Source organism: Typha angustifolia, chromosome 7, assembly GCF_048772165.1.
Source record: "Typha angustifolia cultivar Huaian chromosome 7, ASM4877216v1, whole genome shotgun sequence".
Taxonomy (NCBI): Eukaryota; Viridiplantae; Streptophyta; class Magnoliopsida; order Poales; family Typhaceae; genus Typha; species Typha angustifolia.
The window spans coordinates 2,186,290-2,208,689 of NC_133245.1; the positions used below are offsets into that span (position 1 = coordinate 2,186,290).

The 22,400-nt window shown below is 36.4% G+C and overlaps 4 protein-coding genes across 6 annotated transcripts; 1 reads left to right on the forward strand and 3 right to left on the reverse strand.

Annotated features, from left to right (window-relative positions):
• Window positions 1-403: 403 nt before the first annotated feature.
• Window positions 404-3,456, reverse strand: LOC140763901 (uncharacterized). The gene is made up of 3 exons (XM_073102277.1): window positions 2,572-3,456; window positions 1,013-1,092; window positions 404-660 (listed from the first exon to the last, which is right to left on the reverse strand). The coding sequence occupies exons 1-2, from the start codon at window positions 3,070-3,072 to the stop codon at window positions 1,069-1,071; spliced, it is 525 nt and encodes a 174-aa protein (XP_072958378.1). The 5' UTR covers window positions 3,073-3,456; the 3' UTR covers window positions 404-660; window positions 1,013-1,068.
• Window positions 3,457-7,683: 4,227 nt separating this feature from the next.
• On the forward strand, window positions 7,684-8,577 carry LOC140763386 (oxalate oxidase 1-like). Its single transcript, XM_073101563.1, has one exon. The coding sequence runs from the start codon at window positions 7,705-7,707 to the stop codon at window positions 8,383-8,385; it is 681 nt and encodes a 226-aa protein (XP_072957664.1). The 5' UTR covers window positions 7,684-7,704; the 3' UTR covers window positions 8,386-8,577.
• Window positions 8,578-9,823: 1,246 nt separating this feature from the next.
• Window positions 9,824-15,080, reverse strand: LOC140762124 (5-formyltetrahydrofolate cyclo-ligase, mitochondrial). Its single transcript, XM_073099741.1, has 7 exons — window positions 14,801-15,080; window positions 13,536-13,676; window positions 12,381-12,545; window positions 11,552-11,593; window positions 11,425-11,470; window positions 10,692-10,762; window positions 9,824-10,323 (listed from the first exon to the last, which is right to left on the reverse strand). The coding sequence occupies exons 1-7, from the start codon at window positions 15,051-15,053 to the stop codon at window positions 10,190-10,192; spliced, it is 852 nt and encodes a 283-aa protein (XP_072955842.1). The 5' UTR covers window positions 15,054-15,080; the 3' UTR covers window positions 9,824-10,189.
• Window positions 15,081-15,987: 907 nt separating this feature from the next.
• LOC140764024 (F-box protein At3g58530) lies at window positions 15,988-21,934 on the reverse strand. 3 transcript variants are annotated; one of them, XR_012104943.1, is made up of 13 exons: window positions 21,723-21,934; window positions 20,854-20,913; window positions 20,554-20,637; window positions 19,100-19,230; window positions 18,895-18,970; window positions 18,356-18,426; window positions 17,403-17,489; window positions 17,211-17,283; window positions 17,031-17,098; window positions 16,879-16,947; window positions 16,686-16,791; window positions 16,445-16,570; window positions 15,988-16,323 (listed from the first exon to the last, which is right to left on the reverse strand). XR_012104943.1 is itself a non-coding variant. In XM_073102446.1 (12 exons), the coding sequence occupies exons 1-12, from the start codon at window positions 21,873-21,875 to the stop codon at window positions 16,505-16,507; spliced, it is 1,044 nt and encodes a 347-aa protein (XP_072958547.1). In that variant the 5' UTR covers window positions 21,876-21,934; the 3' UTR covers window positions 15,988-16,504. The 3 variants fall into 3 exon arrangements, 2 of the variants coding, with proteins under 2 accessions (XP_072958547.1, XP_072958548.1); XM_073102446.1 differs by having other exon boundaries at window positions 15,988-16,570; XM_073102447.1 differs by having other exon boundaries at window positions 15,988-16,570; window positions 20,854-20,925; window positions 21,723-21,864.
• Between the last annotated feature and the right edge of the window lie 466 nt (window positions 21,935-22,400).

Below are 22,400 nucleotides of genomic sequence, written 5' to 3' on the forward strand. Positions count from 1 at the left end.
AAATAGGTCTTTATTTTAGGAATAACTATTTTTATATTTATTCTTATTTTGAAGCAAGGATGTAATAATTTTTTTTTGATATGATACAAAATGAAATAAAAGATGATAATAATTTATTTTTAATAAAACTATGATAAATATTTTTTTTTGATTTGATTTAATATAAAAATAATAAGTATCAAGAATAAATTTATAAAATATAATTTTGATGATTAACGTTTTATATTTTAGAATAAATATAATATTTAATTATTATTCTAAAATAAAAGGTTATATTTTAGAATAAGAAAAATAAAATATTCCTAAAATGAAGGGACGCATACTGTGTATTGGATCACCCAAAAATTTCGTAACTCAGATGAAATGTATAAAGGCAGAGATATCCCTGTGAAGGGTAACAGAGTGACAAATATAAGATCATGAATTGCAAGCAAGGTGTTCAACATACAAAGGAGATAAGCTTTGTAGTGCAATAAGTTCCAACAAATATATGTCCCCATGAGAAAGTTCCTCGTCTTTAACCCAACTCGATTATATACCAAAAGGTCCAAGTCTGGGACCAACTAATGGAGTACTTGGGAATATTTTACAGCGCCATGAGAAACTTGCCATCTGCTGCTGACCGTCCAGATACTTGATGCATTCACTGACCAGCATAATCTGTCATGGAAAGGAAATATTTTAAAGTTTGACAAAATGAAAACCTAAAAGAAAATTGAGAGGGAAGGATAGGGCTTCTTTGCGATATTTATTAAGCATAACTTAATCCTGCATTGTCTAGTTAATTCTTACAAACTTAGCACCTGTCTAATCACAGTCTTGCTCATTTATAGCACCACTGTTACCATACCTTCATCAGTATACTTGCTTGTTTTTACAAGATATGAGACTTGAATGTTATTAAAGGAATAGAGGTTAAACAACTGCAAATCCGTATGCTATAAGATAAGGTCATACAATCATACCTAAGGAGACAACAAAGATAGACCTGCACATACTATCACAAAGTTACCTTTGTGCGTCTCAATTGCTACTCTTCCCTGCATATCTTCTAGGTCTCTCTGACCATTAAAGTTCAGCGGTGAAAATACTCTGCACAAGGACAAGAAGAAATGAAACCACAAAGTTGAGCAATGGCATTAAAGAGGGAATAAAGACACCAAGCAAAGTAAGTATAATGTAGATGTTTCACACCACATGGTGCAGACTTTTCATCTTAGAATTTGTCATATTGTCAATTATGTTGTTTGCTGAGCACAATCAAGAGGATGCCATCTTAGTTAATTATCTCTCATTTGAATTTGAAATAGAGATGCTAAACTCAAAGCTTCCCGTATGTATTCTAAATGATATTGAGCAAGGTGCAGAGGTCAAAAATCACAATTACCCAGGGGAAAGTGATTTTATATAATTTATAAGTCAAAATGTCATGTGCAAAGAATCCCAATTAGAAGGCAAAGAGAAAACGGGATGCTCTAGCACTTCCTCCATGACATAATCACAACAAAAAATTGCCAAAGAAAAATCTTGAGCATGTCATGATCCTCTTAAAAATGGAGTCTCATCATCATCATCATAAGGTCAACAAGCAACAGAACTAACAAAGGGATCGTGCAGAATTCAGACTTCAGATTTTCAAGCTTTCAGCTCTTATAACCAACTTTTTCTTCAATATAGTTTCATATGTGCAAGTTTATATGCCTCTCTTATAGTCATCTGGCATGCTTAAGATGACAATAATTCAACACCGCAAGCTCTTCACAAAATAAATCTAAATTCTTGAAAAACAATTCAAGAAAACTTTGCTCACATACTATAGAATTTTTCCCTCTCGTAGAGCGTCATCTTTACGTAATGGAAATATCAAGTAGTCAAGTATTGTAAAATAGATATAGCATTACTTCCAGAGTTACAAAGTATTGCGGGTACAGCTCTCACTATTTCTGGAAAAGGAATTATATATGAGGCTGATATAACTCCCAACCAAATAGAATCAAGCTACTTCTACCTACCTCTTGAATTCAGATTCTTTGGCATATTCCACTAGGCTGGATCCATAGAAACCCTTAAACCAATTGCAGAAATTCTTAAAACCTCTTATAGTTCTCTTTCTAAAATTTATCATTTGATAGATCTCTCACCCATTTTGTTCCTTTACATTGGCCATTCCATCTGTGCTCATATTGTGAAACATAATCAATTCGAACGTCGAACTAAATGCTTGTCCCCAACCCTTTCATACCCATCTATTTACTACCTTAATCTTGGAAATCATGACCAACAAAATACTCATACAACTTCCTAAATTCCCATTGCGCACAATAAGCATTTCACTACACATTGCAAATTCTTCTGGCCCTAACCACTTGATCCCTATCCAGAAGGACTTGTAGGTATTCTCGTAAAAGCGAGCAAAAATAACTCCACGACCTACATAAATGAGAAATAGACCCAACTCCCTGCTCCTCGTTCAATCTAAATACCTATATTAGAACTAACGGGGGAAACGGTTGAATCACAAAGGAGAGTCCTACCATCAAAACCAGAAGCAAAGAACGAAGGATGGAATACCTTCATCAATCTTCCAACAGCCTCGATCGCCCATCGCACCCTGCAATTCTCCCGGCACGAGTGCACGGTCTCGAACTGATCCACCTGGAGCTTCCTTATGATCCACCCGACCTCGAAGTAGATGTAATCGGACGGCGGGAGGTCGACCTTGATGGCGTCGACGTCGAACCAGATCAAGAATCGCCGCACCTGGATCCCCTTCAGGCCCTCGATGCCACCGTACTTGACGACGCCGGTGATCTGCGGCGCGTAGTAGACGAGGTAGTCGAACTCGATGTAGCAGGGGCCGGCGAGGTCAACGGTGAAGCTACCGTCTTCGGAGAGCGAGAAGGAGGTGACGGTGTCAGGGAGGAGGCCAGGAGGAAGTCCGTACTGCGGGAGGAGGTCATAGATGGTGGTCCCGTTCGACGGAGCAGCGGCCGCCGCCTGCGACCGTGGCTCGCCGGCCGCCGCGAGTGGAACGAGGAGGAGGAGAAGGAGAGGGAGAGTAGAAGGGAGCATTATCACGGAAAATTACAACCAAAAATTAAAAAAATAAAAAAAAGAATTCCTTCTTCCTTTCTTTAGGACGAGGATTGAGGAGGGGGAGACGAAAGAGGGAAGAAAGTGGAGAATTTATACAAGAAAGAGGGGGGGGGAAGGTGGGTTTATCCAGAGTGTAAACAGTCAGTTTAATCCTCTAAATAATTGGAAATATTGGGACAGAGATGATGCTCAAAAACAAAGTTTCTTTTTAAACAAACAAGGAATATTCCGAATATTGATCTCTTTAATTTTCAAGACTGGAACAAGGTAAGTTTTGGGATCTCGTTCCGGACTCACACATACATACCTGATTGATTAATCGTGGCCTCGAGTTTCTTGCGGAAGTTGCGAGGAAACGGAGGAGCTGACAGCGAACTTGCATCGCTTTCAACAATTCCGTGCATTGGCAGCATGGAAATTAATAAAGGACTATTAAGAGATGTCATCTTCTTGCTTATGCTGTGATTCCGAAGCATTCTGCCTATTTCTCAACAAACATACAAGGTTCAGCTGTTCAAAATGGGGGCCATATATAGATATATATGTTCTGGGCTGATAGCCAGAGATTTTCTGTTTGTGGGCCCAGCTCTTAATGGGCTCAACTTGTTAAGAGCCCGGCACGAGGTCGGTTCGAGCTCCAAATGTGCTTAGCTGAGCCTAACATATTAGACTTGAAAGAAGTATTGGGCCGAGCCGAGCTAGCTTGCTCAAATTTGGCTCGATTAGGTTTAGAAGTGTTGGATCTTAGATTCAATGGTTAGTATGATCTATATTGGAGAAGAAAAAAATAATCCTCCTCCCAAGTCTTCAATCTTTATCTCTCCAAATGCACCGTCGAAACCATTTCATCTCCCCCAAACCCTCTTCACCACCCAAATTTATCTCCACCTTCACCACCAAACCCATCTTCATCTCTAAGCTCCTGTCGGCCATCGGAACCGAAACGGTATTTGGTGGTCTTGGTCTACAATCTCCGATCTGCCATCTCCAAGCTCCCATCAGCCACCTTGAAGCTCTGACTAACCATCTCCAAGCTCTGATCGACCATCTCCAAGTTCCTATCGGCCTCCAAGGTCCAAGCCCCGCCGAAAAGTCTTCAATCTGCTTTGCTTTCCTTAATTGAACGCAAAAGGCTTCGTAGTTTTTTTTTTTACTTTTTGACCGTGGACAAACAAAACCATATCGGTTTCAATCAGAGTATCCAAATTTTGATTTCCGAAATCCATGAATTTCTTGGAGCTGACCCATGAGCAAAAATGGTTAAAAAGTCCACTGTTTGAAAGAGAATCAGTCATTCCGTGACTTCTTGAGAGTTAAAAAAAAGGTGGAGGAGAAAACGAGCTTAAAAGAAAAGTGAATGGAGAGGAGATTGGGCATCTCCTCTACTCCAAAAAAAGAGGGCTAGGTACTTAGCTTATTATGTCAAACCATCATCTAAAAGAAAAGTTGTGCGTTCATTGAAAAAGGAATACAGCGAGTAAGCCCTCTATCTCCAGTTCTTATGAATATCTTCTTACATCAACGTATCATGTTAATTCATATTTTGAGTCAAAAGAAGGAAGATCTTTATGTAATATATGCATCTTCTGCTGTGGAATCATCATCCTCAATCAACATGCAACTATAAGCTTCAGATGTGTGTCTTGCTTTCAATTAGCGAGAAAGGAAGCAGGCAAAGCAAGGAAGTCTTCACCAGTCCATGAGCTATCGAGCCTCATCGAGCTAGGCCCGAGTTGAGCCGAGCCGAGCTGGATCGAGCTCCCTTACACTCCTAAGTACGCCATTAGCTAAGTTTTACGTCAGACAAATATTACGTCGGGAATACTTGCTCACGTACTTCTTTCCAGATTCTGACGAAACTAGCCCTCTTGAAATCCTTATGTACCAAATTAAATCTCCCCCTAAACTAAATGGCATCTAATTTGCTGTAACTATGCTGAATTCATTAGCATTTTAATTACAAAAAAAATGTTGATAATAAGTTCAGCTGAAAAACACTGAAATATTCAATGTTTGTTAAACAAAAAAGAAATAATTAGTTTAAAAAGTTCAACTGCTAAGTTTGAAAAGTCATAATTAACTTTATAACTTCATTCTCGATTCTTTATCTTTGATATCTCTGGCATCAATCAGATTACAGAAGGCATCATTATCGAGTGAGTGACAGTCTCATACTGAAAACGTACTCTACTCCAATTGTGGCGTCAACTCACCGCACGTCCAACGAGATCGGCCTCGTCGTCCGAGGGAAGCTGCTCGTCGGAATAATAAGCACGGAAAACCTACTCTACTCCAAAGCCTTGAAGGCGGGACAGAGCTTCGTGATCCCTAGAGGACTCATGCATGCACTTCCAGTATAACGTTGGAGAGGGGAAAGCCTTGCAGGTTGTGGCATTCAATAGCCAGTCGCCGGGGATCGTCTTCGCGCCGGAGACTCTGTTCGGGTCGATGCCGGATATCCCGACGGAGGTGCTGACGAAGACTCTTTTCGAGTGAATGAAGAGATTATTTATCTGATCAAGTCCAAGTTTGGGAACATTGATGCCTCGTGTAACTTGCATGCTGCTTGAAATAGTACGTAGCCAGCTACGTGCTTCGATCTTAATTATTATAAGCATGGATATATATATGTGCGTGTGTGTGTGTGTATGTATATTGTGTATATGTTCTATGTTCCAAGATCCATCTTGGCGGATAAATATTATCAGTAAATAGGAACATATATATAATTATATATCCTTCTATTTTTTCGCATTCCATAAAATAATTTTACTATACAATTAATGAGTTTGTTTCTTAGAAAAAATTACCGATAACATGAGATCATGAATTGAAGTTCTAAATTTGCAATGTATGTAAGTCCAATTTTGGTGCTAAAGAATTGTGAACGTAGACTTCCTACTGTATCGAATAAGTTATTACTATTAAGGCTATACTCAAGAAGTAAAACATTGATACTATAAAGCTCATGCTCTAAACTTAATTTCTCTTAACGATAATACGCTAACTAGTTTTTAAAAGGGGTAAAACAATAGTTTATCCCATGCACGCAGTTTAGCTTGCAACTTACTCCTTTGTGTTTCAAACTTAAACACTTAATTAATCTCCATATATTTAATATCAAACTGTAACAGTTAAATATGTTAAATTTACCATTCAAAACAAACAATACTTGTACGAGGGTATATAAGTAAGTCTTTTTATGTCTCGACTAATAGTTGACTAATAATCGTAATTTAGTCTAGACTTTTGAGTAGACAATTACCGTTAATGTAATAACCCAAATGGTAAAATATTGGCACTAAGTGTGCTGAGAAGTTTAGAAGATGACATATATAAGATGCATAGGGTGATTCTCTAACCCGGTGAGTGATCATCTAATTAACATGACTCGAGTATCTCTGGGAATGATTCAAGCAAAGTTAAGATCGACTTTGTTCGTCATAGTTACGATAGAAGCTAGCTTGTGGAGAAGGCTTAATTTTTATAATTGATCGAAGAAGTTAAAGAATCACAACCACGTATGGTAGCTGCTAATTAATACTCCTTGGAACAAATTTAGATAGCAGCAGCATGCTCATTTTGCAAATAGAATGATGTGATGAACAAAAAACAAAACAAAATTACAGCCTATTAAACAAGTTAAAATTCAAAATATGATATAGTCCTCAACAGAACATCATGATCAAAGTATCCACATTTACAAAGATTATCCTAAAATTTGAATTTGACTTTTTCTTTTTTGAAAACAAAAAGTCTGAATGGTTGACCACGTGTAAGTTTGAATTATACCAGTGACGTACAAGACTCGGGCTATCCTGTAGAGGTGCCTTCTCCAACAACACCACGACTTCTAAGTTCTGCCACGTATGACGACATCATGCACACAAAAGATAAAAAACACTTACACGTCGTCGGCCATGACGTTGATGGAGTACGAGTTGTAGCTTTACTTCTCTTTCTTTGGATATATATCCATAAACACCTTGACAGCAGTAAGAAGAAGAGAAATGTTGGTCCATTTACAGGCATACGACCCACTAGAGCATGCACGTTAAGTCATCTAATATATATATATATATTTAAAACCTTAGGACGTCATCTGATTAAAAGACTCGATTCTTGTACAAGGATAAAGATTGTATAACATCTTAAGAAGTACATGAAATAAATAATTTTAACTTTTAGGAGTACACGTAATGTGGTATGTGGTTAAACGTGAAATATACAAGTTAGTTAGGCATGCATATGGTATAAAGCAACGTGAAAGATTAAGTTAACCCCAAATGGCCAATTTAATTATCCTATATTAATTCTCAGCCAGTACTCAAGAGTCAAGACGACCTTTCTCAACTCAGGTACTGTATATCTACTTTCCGTAATGATTCACTCCTCCCTTTTGCTTCCTATCAGTTCCAACCAAACTTAACTAGTTTCTAACTTTTTGTAAGACAAAACGCCAATGGAACAGTCCAGGATTTGAATCCTAACAGTAGCATCTAAATTTTCGTAGCCAAATCGAGTTTGAATCCTAACACTGCAGCACCGAGTGGTTATATGTATATATAACAAGGGTATGCCCTACCTTCTCTCTTCTCATAACTCAACATGGAGATCTCATCCCTATCAAAACTCCAACTCTTCCTCTCTGCAGCCCTCCTTCTCTCCTCTCTCGCCTCCGCCGCCGACCCCGACCCGGTCGATGACTTGTGCATCGCCGACCTAACCAAAGGAAAAACCATCAACGGGTACCCCTGCAAGCCGGAATGGGCCGTCTGCTCCGATGATTTCTTCTCTTCCATACTCTCTACCGGCGGCGACACCGACAACCCGAACGGATCGAACGCGACGAGCGGGGACGTCACGGCATTCCCGGGCATCAACACGCTCGGCGTGTCGATGAACCGCGTCGACTTCGCCCCGGGTGGCGTCAACCCGCCTCACGTCCATCCCCGCGCCAGCGAGATCGGCCTCGTCGTCCGAGGGAAGCTGCTCCTCGGAATAATGAGCACGAAAAATGTGCTCTACTCCAAAGTCTTGAAGGCGGGAGAGAACTTCGTGATCCCTCGAGGGCTCATGCACTTCCAGTACAACGTTGGTGAGGGGAAAGCCACGCAGATTGTGGCATTCAATAGCCAGTCGCCGGGGATCGTCTTCGCGCCGGAGAATCTGTTCGGGTCGATGCCGGAGATCCCGACGAAGGTGCTGACGAAGGCTTTTCGAGTGGATGAAGAGATCGTTGATCTGATCAAGTCCGAGTTTGGGAACTGTGATGCATGCTTCTCCTAGTCCTAGGTTGCATGCATGCATGTTGCTGGAATACTACATTTAATTCGCTACGTGTTTCTAGTAATTATATGATAAGAATAAATGAATAAGTAGCGCATTTATATATGTATAGATTTATGTTACGTTGTATGTTCCTCCATCTTGGAGGACTTATATTATCATTTAATGTAAACATCTAATTATATCCTTCCATCTGTTCTTACGTATTCCATAAATTTTATGATTGCTTTTGATCTTCTTGTTACTCCGGACAACTACTATGGTTGTGCTAGCTCTGTATGATAACTATGTTAACCCGTAGATTACTCTTAAAATATAAATGATTAGAAATTGATATGTTGTATTGACATAATTTAAACTCAGGATCTCTATTTTAATACTATGTTAACTTATTAATTAAAAGCTTAAATTATTAGAAAAACGGTGATTTAATATCCTATTAAGATATTTTGGATGGTCCAAAAAGTGGATTTTGAATTAAATGGGCGGAGAACGTTTTATATTTTAAATAACAAGATCTACACTAACACTATGCTAATGCACCAACTAAAAGCTATTTATATTCTATTGAGACAGTTTGAATTTAATTATATTTTAAATAAAAGATGAGTCTTATTATTATGTTAACTTATTAACTAAGTATTCTAAAAACTTAAGCTATTAGAAAATAGTAATTTTTATATTTTATATTTTAACAACCATGATGAACGAGTCAAACATTTCTTTGGATCATTCCTAAAGATGCACGTCTCCTTAGAAGATCATTCACTGGCTAGAAAATTAGTCTATGCATCCTATATTCTGTTGTCATCTTTATAAAGTACTCAGCATAATTACTGGGCATAAACTTCGTAGTATCAATATGTTAATCATAGGAGTACCACATTGGCATAATGACTTACTAACTAAACAAACTATTTAGCACAATTCGTCGAAAAGAGTAATTAATTTCAGAACATGAGCTTTATAACTAGAGTATCATCTTAGTGATAATTAATCATTTGCTCAATTAAGTAGCATATATTTCCCTTAGTTGGAAATTATCTTGTAGTTCGTAAGGAGGCCACCGAGGCATATATACCTATGCCAACCTCTTGACTAGTATGAATTTGACTATGTTAATTGATGGAATTTTTATGATCTCTGATCACTTTCACTATATCAATTGTAGAAAGTTGGCTAATCGATGTTCTGCAACTGGGCCTGCCTTTCTTGTTCCACCATATAAAACATTGCATTTCTGCAAGAACTTTACACAGCATTACATCACAAAAACAAAGGCATAATCCCCAAAAATACATGGGTCGTTCTAAACTTGCTGTTTAAAGCGCTATAGGAGGATGTATCCCTGAAAGAAGCACTCAGTGTGTAGAGACATACTCGGGTATGCCATGCTTTATGGAGGATTAAAATCAACAAATTATATAACGGGTAACTTTCGATAACCAAGCACAAGGACAATTATTATTCTGAGTTCGTCTATATGAAACCTTGAAGTCAGAGCATGTAGTCGGGCGAGTGGTTACAATCACGGTCGTTGTCACAGTTTTTATAGAACAACATCAAGAATTACATACAACAATATAATGACAGTCGACATGTGCAAAACTCGCCAGTCAAACCATATGTGATTCCTGAGTTGAAAGAAGGAAATATTGAAATCAAATAGAATGTTGATACTTGATACACCCTCTTCTCCAGTCTTAATTACTTACAGCCTATAGGCGAATCTATTGGTGAAGCAGACGTATATGTTAGCTTTGACAGGGAATAATATGTCAGAGCACAGAGCCAAGCCACTCAATCACATCTTCTCCAATGCCGCAGAGCTGATTGGAATCATGCCGGAGGGGGAAACAAGAGCATCAACAGGGAAATCAGTGGGAGTTACAGGGATGACACCCTCCTCCATGATTTGTACAGAGTATGCAAGTGCAACTGCAGGCAGAAAAAAGAAAAAGTAAGCAAATTAAGCAGTGAGGCAGGTCGGTATAAAAAGCTAAACAAAGAAACACAGTAAGGAGAGTGAAGAGTATATGCTTTCTTTTTCTTAGCCAACTTCGACCCCTGTATGAAATTAGAAACATCATAGAATGTGACAACAGGAAACTAAAAAAATGCTTGTAATGACCGACATAATTATGCGTCATTTCTAACTGATGTAACTTTCAGTCACAACGAACTCTTGATGAAACCCATTGTGTTATCGACGACTTGAAGCTTATGTGAAATATATAACAATGTAATAACTTCTAAGAAACAGCCAGTCTACAACAAAAGAGGGTTAGAGATAAAATCTACATTACCTAGAAGAGGCTGATTCCACTTCCTCTCCATGGCAAGCTCCCGGTATTTTGTTAGGAGTACATCATAGTAGCTTTTGAATTGCACGTCCACATACGAAAGAGAAAAAAGTTAGATACATATACAAGTGATACAGTAATTTAAAGATATAAGGCTAATCTAATTCTTTATCCCAAAGAAGCTTGCTGCATAGGAGATAAGTTACATCAAACAGGGGACTCAGTAAATGGGTCAAGATTTCCTTTCCAGAACCCAAGAAACCAAGTAGTAGGTTTGTCCAAGTTGGGTCATTTCTAAGCAACTTTAATAATGATATGCTATCAAGAGATATGAGAGACGAACCAGATATGATACTCGGCAGTCTACTTTCTATTAGCTGGGACCACCGTTTTAACCGATGGTCAAGTTAGACATGTACGTTATCTACTTTTCATAAGCTGGGCTAACCCAACATAATTTCATTAAAAGCAAGATCTCAAACATCTTCAATCTCTCTAACCTACTATTCTTCAACACTTTTCTTCGTGATATGTTACTAACAAGTAATTTCACTTTTCTTCAACACTTTTCTTCTCTAATCTCTCTAACCTACTATTTTATGTAGATTCCTTGCATAATAAATGGAAGAACTAAAAAATCACCAAGAAGCAAACCAAATTCATTCTTTCTGAAGGTAACAAGACGACGGCTAAGTTGAGTGAGCAATTCTAGACAGACAAAGTGTGCGGAACCTACCCTCCTCCACGACCTAGTCGATGCCCATGCTTATCAAACGCAAGTCCTGCAAGAGTAATAAAAATCCCCAAGTGAAAAAGTTGACCAAGGTTATAGAACATAAATTAAGAAGAATCAAAGTATTTACCAGGTAAAAGAAAGATATCAACAGGGTGAGTTGCAAGCATAACTGCAACAATGGAAACCATCAGTATCCAAAACAGTTTGATTACTCTCATTGAGATATTAATTAAGAATATGAATTGAAAAAAGATGAAGATGCGCCAAAGCATAAGTTACCCTCTGAGTTCTAAACATCCACATGAAGTAGAATATCAAAATCTTATTTAAAAGACTGCAAGTAAACTTATTTCTTTCCCCATAGAGTTGCTTACCAGATGTGCTTGTTGAATGAACATTTGTGATCACAAAACATACCAAAGAAATTGTTTGGACTAGTTGTAAATGATCAAATCAAAATTCTACACACTCCTATTTGTAGTACATGAAAGCTGTGATAATACAGATAAGAAGTGGTTATGCTCCTAGAACAAGTGAACAACTACTCATTGAAATACTAGAGTAGACTAGTTTGCTCAAACAGTATTATATTCAATCTTTGTAAGCATAAAAATGAGAATGCACCAAGTTTTGCTGGTAAGTTATTGAAATATAGAACTCAGTACTCACCACTATGAAATTCTTGTTACAATGATCCAAAATCATATTAAATATTTGGTCTTCCCTACAGAGCTAGATATGCAGATTCCAGAAAAATAAATAAATATAACATATCCATCATTCACAAACATGATATAATTAGCTGTTAGTTAATGCCATTAGTACCAAACTTCCAAAACACATAAGTCAAAACTCCAGGACTGGTAGGAACCAAAGAAAGAGATGACAACGAGAAATCTTGACATATAATTGAAATTATAAGAGCTAGCGAACAGTTGTAGAGTTAAACATTGTACCATCTTCACGTGGATTCCCATTAGCATCAATTGGGGATGGTTCCAGAATATTCATTGAATTTGCTATTAAATCTTCCGTGCTTGAAATTTTGAGCATCCGCATATTGCTATTCTTGTCCTCCACCCTTGGAACATAAAGCTCCTTCATCACCGGTGTGATATGTTCTTGACTTGAAAAAGAATAGTAAGGATAGATACCAGTAATGCATGAAGACAATAATTTGCTTAAAACTTAGATGCCATTTAAGATAAGGCCTTCAAGTGAGAACATGGCTAACAAGGTAAAATATACAATAAATTTAGATAGCAATAACATGCACTTTTTGCAATAGAATAACGTGATGTACAAAACAAAAAGTTTTACAAAAATAGAAACTTCTTTTACTCAATTACAGCCAATAGAAGTGACATAGTGTCATTAAGTACAATACCAGCATCTACCAAGTATTCACGTTATCATGCCATCTGTTTCTAGCATGCCTAAGTGCTTTTATCAAGTTAATGCTACTGACACCTAGCATGTGGAGAAAGAAGAAAGAGATACAAATCACAAAATTAAACAAGTTATAATTCAAATTATAACATAGGTCTCAACAAAACATGAAGTAAGTTAGGTGAGAATATTAACTTTAATGTCTCCATTTGTGCTGCTTGTACAAGCCGCTAGGCTTTTTCTAGCAGCATGTCAGTTAATGGCAAGTAGCAACACAGCATGACACTTTGAATAATAACCCTCATCTAGAAAAATAAAACAAAAAGACAAAATCAGATGGTTGCATTTGAATGAATGCAAAGCTTTAACTCAAACTATATCTCCACCTATCATGTAGCCATTTCTAGAACATTTCATGTTCAAGGTCCTCTCCTTTTATCAACTGTACATTACTGCAATAACTAATAATAATATTAAATAAAGGAAGGAGAACCTAAAGATGACAATTAAGTTCCTAAAGATTATATACAACATTCTAGTGAGCAAATATATTTTTTGTCAGCAAAAAGTTGTCCAAATATTTGAGGTTGGTAAATTCTAAGTCAAGGACTAAAATATTACTTCCTTAGTGAACTATGATTGAGTATAAAGAATTCAGCAAAAAAAAGAAAGAATAACAACAGTACTAACAGAAGAATAGAACTAATGATTGGTTAACATACCAGCATCGGTATATCTTAAGACTTCCGCTACAATCCTTGATGTATCAACTTCCCTTAAAGCCTCACAACTTATATAAGCACACAAACTTGCACTTGATTTAAACCAAGAAGAATTCAGAACAATATTTTGAATGGCCAAGTCTGGAGAAAGAACAATTTTCAGATTAATAATAGTCACTTAACACATAAAATAATGATTCATCCTGAAAAAAAATTAGAAGTTTCTTTTTCTTATAAAATAAAATGAACGCGTGATAACCGGAATTACAATACCTGCTTTGTCAAGTGATGTGAAGCAGATTAGGAATTGAAAAGCTCTAGAAATTGTTCAAATAACTATTTGCATTTATGCTTCTCCTGGCACGCATGATATTTTATAATTTCTATTAGACAGCTCTAACTATTCACCTTACAAAAATGTTCCCTATAGTCATACAGCATTAATGTTTTTCAAATGTAACAAGCAGGTTAGCAACACTAGGGAAGCATCAAGGTTTTTCCTCTGTTTGCGTAAATTCTGTCCCGTTTGATTTACTAGAATTTCGGTATAGGGAATGTATACAGGTGTCATCCTAGATACTTGATGTACTTTTGTGCCCTTTCTCTGGGTAATGATATTGCCTTCGTTACCAAAACGAAAAAGAAAATGTAACTGTCTTGGAACCACATTCAAATTCTTCCATAAGTAAGCAATCGCTACATAAAACTAATAGGTTTGTATTGACCATATCAAACTTGTATTGCTGATTATTTCACCATGTAATGGACATCTAAACCAACCATAAAGTCAAACGACCGAGCAATATAAGTTGGATTTAGTCGCCATCCGTTTAAGTGCGCATCACAGTTGTAGAGACAAAACAGATATAAGAGCCAGAATAGTACAGGTCAGATGCCAAACCAGTCGAGCACTATACATAATGGTAATAATGTCTCTAATTTCATTTTCAAATAGAGAAGCGAGAAATCTTCCAACTGACAGACAGCAAACAGAAATGGAAAAGTGGCAAGCTTTTCGATTCAAACGGCAAACAACGCAGAAATAAAAGACAACCCAATAACCGTGATAGCATACCCAACAGAATGGCACCAAAGAAAGGGCCACAATCCAACACAGCCACCAAAATTCAATCAGAAACTTAAAAAAGGAAACAGCTTTAAACCAATGAGACGAATCTCGCTGAGATTACAACCCGAATTCGACTCGAAAATCTAAACTTTTCCCACTCTCGAGATCCAAAATCGAAAGGAAGTAAGAAACGGACCTTCTTGGGCTCGCTGAGCCAGGGGAAGTGCCTTGAGCGCCTTCCGGATATCGGATCTGAGGGCTCGCTTCTGATCCGATGCGCTCTTGGACATGGTGGTAGTGGTTGTTGTGGAAATGGCGGCGCGGAAGAGAGAGGAAGCAGAAGCGTAGGAGACGGAGGAGAAAGAAGGGGTATGGAAGGAGCAGCGCAGAGCAAGGTGGTGGGCCATCACCTTTGTCGCCCTTCTAATTAGACCCTTGTCTCCTCTCATTCCAGTGTTGGGGTAGTTTTTGGTTTGGTAGATTTTCAGGTGCTGCTTCCATTTCATATTGCAAATGGAATGGAGTGAGCTTTTGACCAAACTAGCCCTCCTTTTTTTTAAAAAAAAACTTAAATTCAGAAATATGTCTATTTTGCAAAGTTATTTTTCGAATCAACAAATTATATTAAAATTTAAAAATTACTAAGTAAAATTTTCAGGAAAAAAGAAATTTATACAAAGTGTTTTTCAATTCAACAATTTATATAGAAGTCAGTTAAACTAAAAGTCAACTTACGTAACACTTTCTTTCATTTATTTTTAAATTCAAATAGATTTCGATAATTCGGAAAATAATTTATATTTGAAAGTCATGCTATTCTTATTAACGTGATAAAATTCACATAAGTCTCAAAACAATTAGACATATAGTATAGAAGTGCGGCTGACTTAATACAGTCAAAAACTCTCATTGGAGTCGGGTGTGTAGGTCTACCTAGTCACTTACACCCGAATCCGATAAATTTATAGGCTTTGACATTACATGCATGCACGCTCGAAATAGCCCCGTTGGTTTCACGAATAACTTTTTTTTTTAATTCGAGAATATAATTTTTTATTCTAAAAATAATAAGTAAATATTATGATAATTATATTAGAATATCTTATACAACACACTAATCTAATTACTAATTTATCCTTTATATCAAGTCAAAAAATACTTATAGTAATCTTATAAAAACAAAATATATTTTCTTAATTTTTTAACCTTCACTTTATATCGCATTAGAAATAATTATCAAATTCTTATTTTAAAAATACAAGTAAATATAAAAATAATTATTTATAGAATAAAGATCTCATTTTAAGTAACAAAGATAAATACTTATTCTAGAATTAACTTTATTTTTAAAATAAATGATGTCTTAAGAAATTAACAATGATAAGATAACAATACAAATAGATATGTATATTTTGTGATATTATACAATAAACTGTCGAATGCTATCACAATTATGCACTACTTCAGAAACAATATCGAGTTCCTTGTTTCATTTCATAAGATAAAACAAAATTTCTCCTTGTTCAGTTATAGAAACCCTTATTTTTTGCATTCTCGAACCTTCACGGTATTACCCTGGCATTTGACACCAGAGCATGTCACTTGTTGGTGAACGGTTTACAGCCAGAGCAAAGAACTCCAACAGCAGTGTCTCCGAGTTCCATTGTCTTGTAGTTTATCTGAACTCGAGAACAAAAGCATGTCGGCCCAATTCTTTTGCTGCAATTTCAATTCGATGATAACAAAACATTAAACGATCTAGTTCTAATATGGAAAAAAGAAAAGAATGAGTTCATCACGAGGAGATTCTACTATCAAAGGACATGAGGATAGGTTATACCATCCTGTTGGTATTAAAAAATGAGCTCATTACGAGGAGAAAAAAACGCCTGGTGAAGCTTTAGCTGTGCACTTTGAAGCATCTCAGGTGTGGGAATAATTGAAGCAATTCTTTATGGCTCCTCCTCTGAACAAAAATTTAAATAAAAAAGAAAATTAAGACATTGCCAAGGTCAAAAATCAAAATTGAAGCGCCACAGACTTCATATAGGAAAAAAAGATATTATCATAGACATGCCCACCTTAATTCCAGTACACCCATTTACATCAAGAGTAGTGAGAGTATTTGAGCAAGACTTCGATAGGGCTTCAAGACATGTATCTGTTACACCAACAATTCCAAACAAGCTGCATATGCATCCCCAAACAAATTCATGTCAGATACACCACTTAGTGTTTTTCTGCTTAACTGGAAACAAATTATCCTCAAATTACCTAAGAAATTTAAGAGACCTGCAACCTTGTGCAATAGCTAACACTCCCACATCGGTAACCCGTACACACCTGTTAGACAGTATTCAAAAGAGAATATTTTTTCTGTTTTCATCTGACAAAATATAAAAGCAGGGCCCTTAGCCTTGAGTTACCAAGTCAAATTCAGAGAAATCAACTCTCTGCATCTCGCTATACAGGAAAGGCCTTTGTCTGTTAGATTCTGACAGCCAGATCAACATGGTATCAGTTGACAACCTGATTATGTGAAATAAAGATCTAGATTCCTATCTTTTCATAATATAGATTCCTATCTAGGAAAATGGATCAAGTACCTGGGCACCACAAAGATCTAGGAATCTAAGATGAGCTAGAAACGCTATCTTTTCATAAGCTTTATCAGTAAAGCTGCATAAAGGAGGGGTGAAGGAATCAATATTAACTATTAACTAACAGTATATTCCTAAGTCAATCAAACTTCCAGTCAAATTCATGATAAACTAGAAACACTTTCTTTTACATTTTACCTTGATAGTGCATAGAGGTTCAAACTTTGAAGAGAAGAACATTTTAGAAGAACCTGTTGCAATCCGTCATCCGTTAACTTGATGCACCTACAACATATAGAAAGTTGGAAAGTAGGCTCAGCTGTCATAAGGATAAGTCACAATGAAGTTGCACTTTCTTAAACTAAATAGTGAATAGTACTTCATATTCAGCAGAGTAACTAATAGTAAACATAAGCAATATCATTGTAGTCGGCTCAACATTGGGTGACAAAATTAGGTTAACCAGCTCTAGGAAAAGGGCAGAGAATTGAGATGCCCTAGGGTACTGTAGGCTTGATGCATTAATAAAAAGATAATGATGATCATAGTTAACATGTGTAATGACATTTACTAGAACCCCTCAGCTGTAAGTCCACGTCCGGAACAATGGTTTTAAGCTTACAAAATAATACTTGGCATCATATTTAGCACACACCTACAAACAAATGTCAGCAACAACTACAGAACTTGTTCACTGGCTTTTCTTTTGTCTGTTTGTACTTATATTTGTGCGGCAAAGGATGCAATTTTCATGTCAATTTGCAGAACTAGTATGGAAAATACAATATTACCGAAAAGTAAAATCTATAACTCCCTGTGTCATCATGAATTCTAAGTCAAGGAAATTGTTGCTTGATCTCTAGTTGCATGAGCTTAAATAGTGGCTCATAAGCTAGATCTCTTTCCCATACTGGTTTTCTAGGTTCTAAGATGGCCAATCTAACACCAATGCTGAGAGAGCTGGTGACAGCTAGATAGCCATCCCGCTTAGTCTGCTATGTACTGATGGAAAAAGGCTTTGCCAACAACCCAAACATTTTCCTGCATCAAGACTAATGCAGTGGACCAAATTTGAAAAGGATTGCAGAAAGTACTGGATGTATCTACAATAATATCATGAAATTAAAGTACATGCCTCCCTGCATTCATACCTGGTGATATCCAATTTTTCCAATCCCTGATAACTATCAGCTATTAGATGCAAACTTCTATCAGAGATTTTCTGCAATTAGACAGTCCAAAGAAATTTACTTTGTCAGATCATATGACAGTCAAGAGGAACTCATGCAAATCACCAAAAGCTAAGCTGGACAAAGTATCAGTTGCTTCATAGCATATACAACACTACTAAACTAACAAGAGGAGCCATGTTTCCATTAATCTCTAAATTAGTTCATGTTGTGCTGTGTATTTATAGAGATTTTCATGTAATGTCCTTATAGGGTTAGTTGAACCTTAGAGATATTTTAAGTCCTTGTTTTTCAGGCCCAAACCAGTACATGGAGAGAAATATCATTATTGATCATGGACCTTATGCAGAATTGTTGACCAAGTGGAACAACAAAATCTGTTATGAAAGAGCACGTTTGCATTCACATATGGTACTAGAAGGCATGGGAGTAAAACAAGCAATCTAAAGATCAATATGTTAACCAGGAAACAGAAGCAATAATTAACATTGTGGTATTACCTTACAACCGCTCAAGTTCAAGTGAATTATCTGTCTGCAATTCTTTATGATGTTCTCTATGCCCACATCAGTTACCCTGAGCCATTATATACATAAAGATCATCAGAGGACAGAACATAATGTTCACAACTTTCAGATCTTCAAAAAGAAAAAGGAAAAAAAAGGAGTTATAAATTATTTATTAAAACTTAAGCAACAAACATACCCAACATTCCAGTAAATAGAAAGAGCCTGCAGATTTGGGCAAATGCTAGTTATAGCTTCAATTCCATTGTCAGATATTTTCTGACAAGCGTTCAGGTTTAGAGACTCTAAGTCTTGAAGTGACTCAGCTCCCTATTGGGCATTAAGCAACAAACTTTTAGATTGTGGAATACAATGTCAATTTGCATGGTGAAGATGTCAAAAGGCAACTATTACAGAATCACGGATATTAATCAACAAAACCAATTCCCAATAACTGCAGTCACATTTGGGATGACATTAGCAATTACGGAAACACTAAAACTCAAAAGGCCCAGCATTACAGTAATCAAAGTAGCAATTACTGGATTAATGAAATCTCATAATGTCAATTAATTTCACAATGAGATTCCAAACCAGCCTAAACAGAAGAAACACATACTCATATCAAGTAAAATTATGATAGCCCTCATTGAAACAGTTATAACACTTTTGGTTCAAGTATCTCATAATGGTGCACGTCCAGGTATTGCGTCATGTCATTTAGTAATTACTATACATGTCCTGTTGGAATAACTTCTGGTGACATATACTTTTCATTACTGTGGGATTATTCTGTCCAAAGAGAGAGTTCCATCAAGTGCCAACACAAGAAAATTTGTAACATACATAAACATCTAACAGCAGATGCATTGACGACAGATGTTTTACAACAGCGTCATCAATAATCAATTTGAAAATAATCATGAGAAAAAGCTATTGATTCGCAATTTTTTATTTAAGAAAAAGAAATTTTCTGGACATTCAGAAAAACAAAATTAGCAATTTATCAATGAGAACCTATTCACCTTAAGTTGATACAAGCCCAGAAAATAACTCCCCTGGGAGAAGCAAAATCCCTGCCCAGAAATGGGCGGAGAATAATATAGCAGCACATAACTGTTACAAAAGTCCTGATCTACTTCAATCCCCCATAGAAACCCAAGTTTTCCTTCTTCATCAATGGCAGACATTTCAGAATTAAAGAAAACGCTTCCAGATCAATTCTTGCCCATGCATATTTCAGAGGTGGATTCCTTTTATAAGTTAATAGAGAAAGATTCATCAAGGAGCTCATTATTTGGCATGGTATTAGCGTATTACTTTATTTGAGGCTTTATTATGTACAACACTGATGATTGGGCTTTTAGCTTAGGAAGCATTTTTTTTCTTTTAGAGTGCCCAAGATGTCAAAGAGATGAGAAACAGATAGTACGGTAATTTGGTTGACATTTAGATGAAAAGGATCATTACTTATCAACTCAATCTGAGATATACTGTATAAAATTATTCAACTACTAATCTATAATGCAAATGGAAAGGGACATGTCTATCTTAATTATGACATCTTAAGAACAAGAAATGAATATCCAATCATGTAAACCAAATAACTTCCAAACTACGAGCATAAAAGACAGAAATAAATTTGGTATTCACCTTGCTTTTAAGAAGGGTAAGATGTTTGTCTTCAATATCTTGTGCAAATTCAAGGATAATCATTTTAACATGTTGATATCTTGCCTGCATAGTGAATACATACAGAAACAATAAAACAAACTATCCAAAACTAAGATTTTAGAGGAAGAAATACTGACAGACATTTAAGTCTGCAAAGAAGATACTACACACCCACTTTAGTCAAAACTTGTAATGCAACAGCAATATATAATTATATATTGAGCTTGAGGTTGAGGGTACTATCTATTTTCTTCTATAATTACAAAAGCTGACACATACCAGTGAAAGCGCAGAAATCAGTCGGTCTCCTGCTTTTTTCATCTCATGTAGATCAAGAACCTATAGTGGTAACTGGTTATAAATAATGTGAGATTAAACAACAGTAATAACATGGCAAATTCTAACAAACAGGAAAAGGTAAGGATTCAAGACAAAAGGGAAGAAGACAGCCACTGATACAGAGGGCTGTTCCTATCATTAGTTCACAATGTATACACAGAGTCAAGTAGTCTAATCCTAGCATGTCCACTTTGGAAGGGCCGCCATAGATTCTTGTTGACTGATGAATCTCATAAAGCAAGAAGTCGGTAAAATGATATTAAAGAGGATATCTTTTACAAATCCCACATGTTTGTAAGCAAACTAGCCATTGAATAATTCAACTTTTTGAAGAACTCCACCAAAGAAATAAACATATAATTTCCATCTGGATTACTTCCAGGAGTTCTTAAAATCAGATGAGGGAAACTACATTTCTCTAAGGTAATGGTAACACCAAACAATGCGAGAGCACTATGCATCAAATTATAACATATAAATGCAAGTCATACAACTGTACTTGGGGAACATCTTTCTAAGGTTAGATCGAGATCGACCAACTAAAAAGTTAGTATCCTTAGTTTGGTTCTACAAATTCAACATCGAACGATACTAGTTTCGAACTGTGTCCAATTTTACACTTCCTCAAATAACTGAGGATCTTGCAAGCAGCCTAGCTGTACACTTCGTCAGCAAATTTTAGTAGGATTCTTCTCAGATTGCGATACGAATATATCCCCAAACATCTCTTCCCTACTCCAACTAACACATCCACCATTATCCCGAATAATTGAGAAGCTTGCCAAGAGATGGACAGAGAATAGACCAACCTCCCATAGAGATGGATTGGAGAGGAGACTTCGGTAGCACCAGGGGCTGACGAGGAGGAGGGAGTAGACGTCACGCTGAGAGAGGCGAGTGCTCACGATCTCCAGCACGCGAGGGACGGTGCTGCGGCACCACGCCGCTCCTATCTCCGCCATGGAAGCCCTCTTCGTCTGCCTGCTTACTGTTGCTAGAAGAAACTGTAAGCATATATTAGAAATACGACATCTTAATAAGCCCCCTTTATCTTATTAGGGCCCCCCGGGTCGATGGATAAAATAGAGTTATTCGCGAATTAGACCCCACTATCTTATTTTATTTATCTTATTCGTTTTATTGCGGACAAATAAATAATTATATATATATATACACACACCTCTCTCTCTAAATCCTTAATAAGTGCTCTTTTCTCTACCCTTAATTAACAGTTAGACGAATTGAGGGATTAAATTGGCGATTTTTCTGATTTAATTATGACGTCGTAAATTTGTATTATGTTTTAAAAATTAAATATATTTAGCTTTATACAACGATCAAAAAGGCTCTATATTTATAATTTTGTATAACTATGTGATGTTTGAGAATAACCTACTTAATTTTTTTTATTATTTTAGTAATAAAATTAATAATAAAAATAATAAAATTTATATTTTTAATAAGAGTAAAATTAAGTATAAACTAAC

Coding starts and splice junctions, on each gene's coding strand:
- LOC140763901 (XM_073102277.1), bottom strand. CDS start 3,072: ATGCTCCCTTCTACTCTCCCTCTCCTTCTCCTCCTCCTCGTTCCACTC. Junction 1,093..2,571: donor CTGTTGGAAGATTGATGAAG/GTATTCCATCCT, acceptor GTCCTTGTGCAG/AGTATTTTCACCGCTGAACT.
- LOC140763386 (XM_073101563.1), top strand. CDS start 7,705: ATGGAGATCTCATCCCTATCAAAACTCCAACTCTTCCTCTCTGCAGCC.
- LOC140762124 (XM_073099741.1), bottom strand. CDS start 15,053: ATGAGAGGAGACAAGGGTCTAATTAGAAGGGCGACAAAGGTGATGGCC. Junction 12,546..13,535: donor CTTAAGATATACCGATGCTG/GTATGTTAACCA, acceptor TTTCAAGTCAAG/AACATATCACACCGGTGATG. Junction 11,471..11,551: donor TGATATCTTTCTTTTACCTG/GTAAATACTTTG, acceptor TTACTCTTGCAG/GACTTGCGTTTGATAAGCAT.
- LOC140764024 (XM_073102446.1), bottom strand. CDS start 21,875: ATGGCGGAGATAGGAGCGGCGTGGTGCCGCAGCACCGTCCCTCGCGTG. Junction 19,231..20,553: donor TTACCCTTCTTAAAAGCAAG/GTGAATACCAAA, acceptor AATGCCCAATAG/GGAGCTGAGTCACTTCAAGA. Junction 16,948..17,030: donor ATTTCTCTGAATTTGACTTG/GTAACTCAAGGC, acceptor ACTGTCTAACAG/GTGTGTACGGGTTACCGATG.